This window comes from Nelumbo lutea, chromosome 5 (genome assembly GCF_056320005.1).
Source record: "Nelumbo lutea isolate HS-2025 chromosome 5, American lotus-T2T, whole genome shotgun sequence".
NCBI lineage: Eukaryota > Viridiplantae > Streptophyta > Magnoliopsida > Proteales > Nelumbonaceae > Nelumbo > Nelumbo lutea.
Window position 1 is genome coordinate 34,068,916 of NC_142688.1, and position 7,020 is coordinate 34,075,935.

The 7,020-nt window shown below is 40.1% G+C and overlaps 1 protein-coding gene across 1 annotated transcript; it reads right to left on the reverse strand.

Annotated features, from left to right (window-relative positions):
* Window positions 1-689: 689 nt before the first annotated feature.
* Window positions 690-5,027, reverse strand: LOC148851597 (uncharacterized). Its single transcript, XM_088945694.1, has 6 exons — window positions 4,839-5,027; window positions 4,287-4,496; window positions 3,165-3,593; window positions 2,227-2,873; window positions 1,414-1,561; window positions 690-1,220 (listed from the first exon to the last, which is right to left on the reverse strand). The coding sequence occupies exons 1-6, from the start codon at window positions 5,025-5,027 to the stop codon at window positions 690-692; spliced, it is 2,154 nt and encodes a 717-aa protein (XP_088801820.1).
* Window positions 5,028-7,020: the final 1,993 nt, after the last annotated feature.

A 7,020-nucleotide genomic window follows, 5' to 3' on the forward strand; every position in this document is an offset into this window, starting at 1 on the left:
AGCCTCTTTCTATAGATGGAAGAAGAAAGTTATATGAGTCTCTCTCTTGCGACATATGAATTGCAATAATGGATTGGTGAACATTGGAGATGATATTCCATGGCTTGCTAATAATAGATAGAAGCTTCCCTTGAAATTTGTAATGTGAAAATGTAAAGGTGTGGTGAGGTTTTGCATTCAATCTTATCCCTCTCTTTCAAAAAGACTTGTTCAACTATGTCTACCTCAATCGAACTCCCTCTTGCGACTTTTACCAAACAATTGAGATAAACTTTTAGATCGCATATAACCATACCGATGTTAAGCATATCTATAGAAACTAGAGGCGTAATTTATGTCATTAAATATATACACCAGTTAATTTCTTTTCTTTGCAATACTTGAATCCACGAAGAACTGTCAATTGTGATAGATCTTCTTTTTAATGCAAGAAAATAGCCTGTAATTTTATTTGATTTCAATTTCTACCTCTTCTGTACAACCCCAGGTTTAAATACAAAAGCCATTCAACAATTTTTCCTAAATTCAAGGCCTCAACGTCTAATGCTTCCTTAAGTTTAGCAACTCCCTATCACTAATGCAACTATTGTGAGATATTTACTCACTTATTTGACTACTTCTTATGCACCAACAGCTAACAAATATGCATATGCCACACGTCCTGCAAGTCATGCAACGTAATCTCGATATCATGGGTTCTTGACTTGGGTCCTTGTTGACCTTCTCAATGTATCATTACCCTCCCTTTGAAGTGGAACCTTGTCCTCAAGGTTCAGATTAATGAATTGGTTCTTCAACTGTTGAGTATTTTCCCATGTCGCATCTTCCCTTGGAAGATTCTTCCATTGCACCAAGCTTTCCTCTACCAAGCCAGACCCTTTTTGAACCCAGCGTGTATCCAGGATAGCCTCAGGTACCACCACTACATCACCATCATCATTCATTGGTGGCAATTCAGAACCAATAGAGTTGTCATCTCCCGCATATTTCTTGAGCATTGAGACGTGGAAAACATGATGGATATGGGCATCCTCCGGCAACTTAAGCTTGTATGCAACTCTACCAATCTTCTCTTCCACTCGATACAGCCTGAAATACTTGCTGGCTAGCTTTTGATGGGCTCTTTTATAAGCAGTATGCTGACGATATGGCTGAAGCTTAAGCAATATCAAATCACCCTCTTGATAATCGACTTCCCTTCTCTTCGAATCCACCATTTGCTTCATTCAATTAATAACAACATGCAAGTGAGACTTTAGTTGCTTGAGGATGTTGTCTCTTGTCTCCAAAGCCTTATCTACCTCATTAACAGGTGATGTGCCAATTGAATAATACGGAATTGCCGATGGAGTCCTCCCATAGAGTGCTTGGAAGGGAGTCATTCCAATTGAGCTATGGTAAGTAGTATTGTACCAGAATTCGGCCCAAGGCAGGTAAGTGCTCCATCTTTTCTGCTGCTAGGATACAAAGCAACACAAATACTGCTCCAAACATCGGTTGACCACTTCGGATTGTCCATCCGTTTGGGGATGGTAGGACGTACTCGTGTGTAGCTTGGTCCCTGACAACTTGAAGAATTCACACAAAAAATGGCTAACAAAGATGGGATCTCTATCACTGATAATAGATTTTGGCATCCCGTGAAGTTTAACTACTCTTATAAATCTGTTAGCAACAGTTTTAGCCGTATATGGGTGGGATAGAGGCAAGAAATGAGCAAACTTACTCAAGTGATCTACAACGACCATGAATATGCTTTTCCCTTGTGAAAGTGGAAGCCCTTCCACGAAGTCCATGGTTATGTCATCCCACACTTGACAAGTAACGGGCAATGGTTGCATGAGTCCGGTTGGGGAGAGGGTTTTCGACATATTTTTTTGGCACACTGCACAAGCAGCAACATACTTTTGAATCGATTGGTGCATGGATGGCCAATAGAATTATTGCGCCAAGCGTTTGTACGTTCGTAGTACTCCAGAGTGACCTCCATAGGGGTTGTTGAGGAATTCATGGAGAAGTTTTGGTATGATTGGAGAGTCCGATGAATAGCTACGCTATTCTTATAAAAAATCAAGCCCGTTGTGCCACATGTATGGAGCTCCAAGTTTGTCTGTAGCTTGCTAGCTGATCCGCAAAATATAAGGGTGCTATTGTGTCTCTCTTTTAATCTCGTCCCATAGAGAGTCATGAGAAGTATATAAAGTGTGTAAGCTAGGACTCTCTAACCTTCTTGACAAAGCATTTGCGGTTGAATTTTCTTTCTCCAACTTGTATGAAATCTCGTAGTCATATCCTAGCAACTTGGACACCCATTTTTGTTGTTCAGGCGTGGTGATGCGCTGCTCAGTCAAATACTTAAGGCTTTGTTGGTCTGTTTGGATATAGAATTTGTGTCCCAGAAGATATGGTCGCCATGTTTTGATTACTTGTACGATGGCTGGCATTTCCTTAGCGTAAGTGGACCAAGGTTGCTTTGCAATTCCTAAGGCTCGACTCATATAGGCTATGGGCTTCCCTTGTTGGCTTAGGACTGCTCCAATGCCTTCTCCTGACGCATCCGTCTCTATGACAAATGGTTCATCGAAATTAGGCATGGCCAAGGTTGGGGTCGACGACATGGCTTGTTTTAAAGCTTCAAATGCATCTTTAGCTTTCTTGCCCCCTGTGAACTGGCCTTTCCTAAGTAGATTAGTGAGAGGTCGAGCTATACTTCCGTAGTTTTGCACGAACTTTCGATAGTAACTTGTAAGGCCTAAGAAACCATGCAATTCAGACACAATAGTAGGTTCAGGCCATTCAATCATAGCTCTCACCTTTCCAGGGTCTACTTTCACCCCTTGTACAGAGACGGTGTGACCCAAATATTCGATCTCCTGTTGTCCAAAGGCACACTTGGGAAGTTTAATAAAGAATTGACGGTGTCTCAATACTTCGAAAACCTTTCGAACATGCTCAAGATGTGTTACCCAATCCGAACTATAAATGAAAATGTCATCAAAGAAAACTAGCACAAATTTTCTTAAGAATGGCCGAAAAATTGAATTCATAAGAGAGTAAAAAGTTGAGGGGGCATTACACAGTCCGAAGGGCATGACCAAATATTCATAATGACCATTGTGTGTGCGGAAAGCCGTCTTGTGAGTGTCATTAGGGTGGACTCACACCTGTTGATAACCAGATACCATATCAAGCTTAGTAAAATAAGCTGCTCCATATAGCTCGTCTAGCATGTCTTCCACAGTTAGGATTGGGAATCTGTCTTTGATAGTAACAGCATTAAGGGCCTTGTAATCTGTGCAGAATTTCCACGTCCCATCTTTTTTCTTTACCAACAAGACGAGCAAAAAAAAGGGGCTGGTGCTAGTCTTGATTATTCCCATGTTGAGCATGTCTTGTACTTGTTTCTCTATCTCGGCCTTTTGAAAATGAGCATACCGATAGGGATGTGCATTAACCGGCTCGGTCCCTTCCTTGAGGTTGATTTGATGGTCAATTTCTCGTGAAGGAGGTAGCTGCTTTGGTTCCTGGCACAAATCCTCAAATTCTTGCAATAGTGATCGCATCTCTATAGGAATTCCCTCATCTACAGTCATCTGTAAACAAATAGCAAATAAAGAATTCCCTTGCTTCACTTCTTTTGATATGGTTCTAAGTTCGGCAGGTTGGATCGACTTATGATCAATTTCTTCTAGGCGATGGTGACGTCCTTCCCACATGAAATCCATTGTCATTCTTTTACAGTCACACATAACCGTGCCTAATTGTTCGAGCCAATGGACCCTTAGCACCATATCCAATCCAATTAGTGGTAAGAAATAAAGAGTTAGGGTGAATGGGATACCTTGTAGCCACAATCTAATATTCTCGAACCTCCCCTGACATTTGAGGGGTGCACCATTGGCCACCTTCACATTGAAAGGTTCAGTTGGGATTGTTGGAAGTTGCAATAGCTCCGCAACTCTATCGTTAATAAAATTATGTGTCGACCCACTATCAATGAACACAACTAGCTCGTGGGAGCCGACTCTAGCCATAATTCTCATGGTGCGAGAAGTGGACCATCCTGTGAGAGCATGAAGCAAAATTTTGAGGCCTTCTTGTACCTCCTCATCCTCCTCCAGGTTTCCTTCTAACAGCAACAACTACGGACCTTTACACTTGTGTTTAGGAAGGAATTTCTCATCACAGTTGAAGTAGAGTCCTTGTGCACGTCGTCTTTGCATCTCTTCCCATGATATCCGCTTCATTGATGAGACTGGCCTAGGGTTGGTCAAAGTCGAACTCACCACAGCAGCAGCAGGAAGCCTAGTCACCTTCTTTTGCTGGCTTAATTGATCATCCTTCATCCTGGCTAGGCTAATGGCTTCTTTAAGGGTCTTTGGCTTAAACATTCTAATCCCATCAGCAATTTCTGTCTTGAGGTCACCCATAAATGTACCTACAAGTGTCTTTTGAGTCCAATTACGAACCCTGTTTCCTAATCTTTCAAATTCTCGCTGGTAATCCCGCAAAGAACATGTCTATTGAATCTTGGATAAAGATTCATCGAAATCTTCGCAATCTGTTGGTCCAAATCGCGATCACAGCTTCTCTACAAAGACGTTCCACATAACTTCTTTTCCTTCCTCTTGGAAAGCTCAATACAACCATTGCCACCATTGATCTGCTTCCTTTTCAAGATGGGAGGAGGCCAAGGACACTTTTTGTAGCTCTGTAGTGCCTTGAAACCTGAAAAATTGCTCCGCCTTATGGAGCCATTCATTGGGATCTTCTCCCGCAAACTTGGAAAATTCCAGCCTTGCGAGTTTTGAAGAAAACATGGGGCAGTCTCCTCCTACGTGCTCATGACCTCGATCACTTGATGAATATCCACTTCGCTCAAAAACTTGGTTGGACTTGGGTTCCGGTAGTATCATGGCAGCTTCAGTGAGATTGCTAATCGCAGCTTCCAGTCGCTGCAACTTCTCACCAAATCCCAGCTCCAAACGAGTGAAACTTTCCTGCAAACTTCCAACACTTGACTCCATACTCTCTATTCGCTCCTTATGGGTTCTCATTATAAACCTAGCTCTGATACCAAGCTGATAGATCTTCTTTCTAAGGCAAGAAAATAGCCTGTAATTTTATTTGATTTCAACTCCTACCTGATTCTATACAACCCCAAGTTTAAATACAAAATCCATTCAACAATTTTTACTAAACTCAAGGCCTCAATGTCTAGTGCTTCCTTAAGTTTAGCAACTCTCTATCTTATACTTTAACAACACTCCTAGCCTATTCAACTGCAACTAACGCAACTATTGTGAGATATTTCCTCACTTATTTGACTACTTCTTATGCACCAACTAACAAATATGGATATGCCACACGTCTGAACGTATCAAATTGCGAAAAGGTTAATTCATTAGTACAGGGCCACTGGGTAATGTAGATATCGTCAAGTCTTAATAGGACAAAATGTTTCATAGTATTTGTTGTTTTTATTGAATGACAAAATTTTAAGCTGAGATTTTTTGAATTGGGTGTTCTTACATTTGCGCATTTGGCTACTTATCTAATTAATCAAGAATTTATTTCCCATGTTTGATCTGCAAACTGCAATATGCCAACAATAACAAACATACCTGGTTTTTAAATCATCTAGAACAGGCAACAAAGCTTGTATTATTTGAAGAATAAATTACAGAAACTAATAAATCCAGAATGACATCTGTTTCATTACCCCTTTTCATGAGGTGTTGAATTTTGTATTTACATGCATATTATATGGTGTATTTACACAAATAAAACACGCAGAATCGGCAACGCCACCTATCCCCCATCTTCCTCTTCATTATCATCAATCATCATAGTCATCTATCATCTCTCTAAGCTCTTCTTCCATGATCTCCTCCACTAGGATCCTCCCATCATTTCAATCGGCAAAGACCAATCCCAACGATATAAGAATCATGAAAAAGAAGTCTATCATCATGTTTGTCATACCATTTCCTTCACCTCTTTCCAAAACACTAGGGGCCCAACAATCACTCCTGCGACTCCAAATCCCAATCCTGTTGATATAAATTCCCAATCAAACTTAACCCCAGATTTTTTTGATAATCGCTCCTGTGGCAATGAACTCTCAAAGAAAGAGCGGTGAAATGAGAGATGGTTGAGAAAGACTCCGGCTATTGCGGTGGACGACAGATAGTTGCTCGATTGCAATGACGATGTACGATGTTTGTGCAGGCGAACTTTCATTACGAGGGAGAGGGAAAGAATGCAAAACGAAAATGGAGAAGAGAGACTGGGATGATCCCAAAGGGTGCTTAAGCCAAAATTGACAAGTATTTGGAGTCCGGACTACCGTTAATATCTAGACTCAGACTACCGCTAATGTCTGGACTCCGTTAATTTTGAAATTTTCTAAGAAGAACGATGCGTTCGATTGCCATTCGAGGGGACAGAAAATTTTTTATCCCCCAGGTACAGACGATGCGAGCTCCGTCTTCACATCATTTTGTTGGATTTTCCTTTTATATCATTCAAATTCAAATATTTTATTAAATAGGGAAAATTCTATATTAATTTCGTGTATTTTGGGTTTAGTGCCACTTTGGTCTCCAAACTTTAAAATGTAACAATTTAATATTCAAACTTTCAAAATGTGTCAATCTAATACCTGCCATTAATCAGTCGTTAAGTGTCATTTAAAAAAATAGAAATATCCTTCAAGCCTCATTTAATTCTCTTTATCAACTGTCCAAATATTAACAAAAAATGAACAACCCAAATTCTTGCATCTTTTGTTCAAGAAAGTTGGGATCACCAGAATGTCTACTGAGATGTAACCTAAACTTTCTTGAATAGAAGAGGCAAGGATTTAAGATTATTCAGTTTTTATCAACATATGAATAATTAATAAAGAAAATTAGATGACACTTAAAAATTCGAATATTGAATTGTCGCGTTTTAAAATTTGGAGACCAAAAAAGCACCAGGCCCAAAATACTGGGTATTAGTCAAAAAATTTTCCTA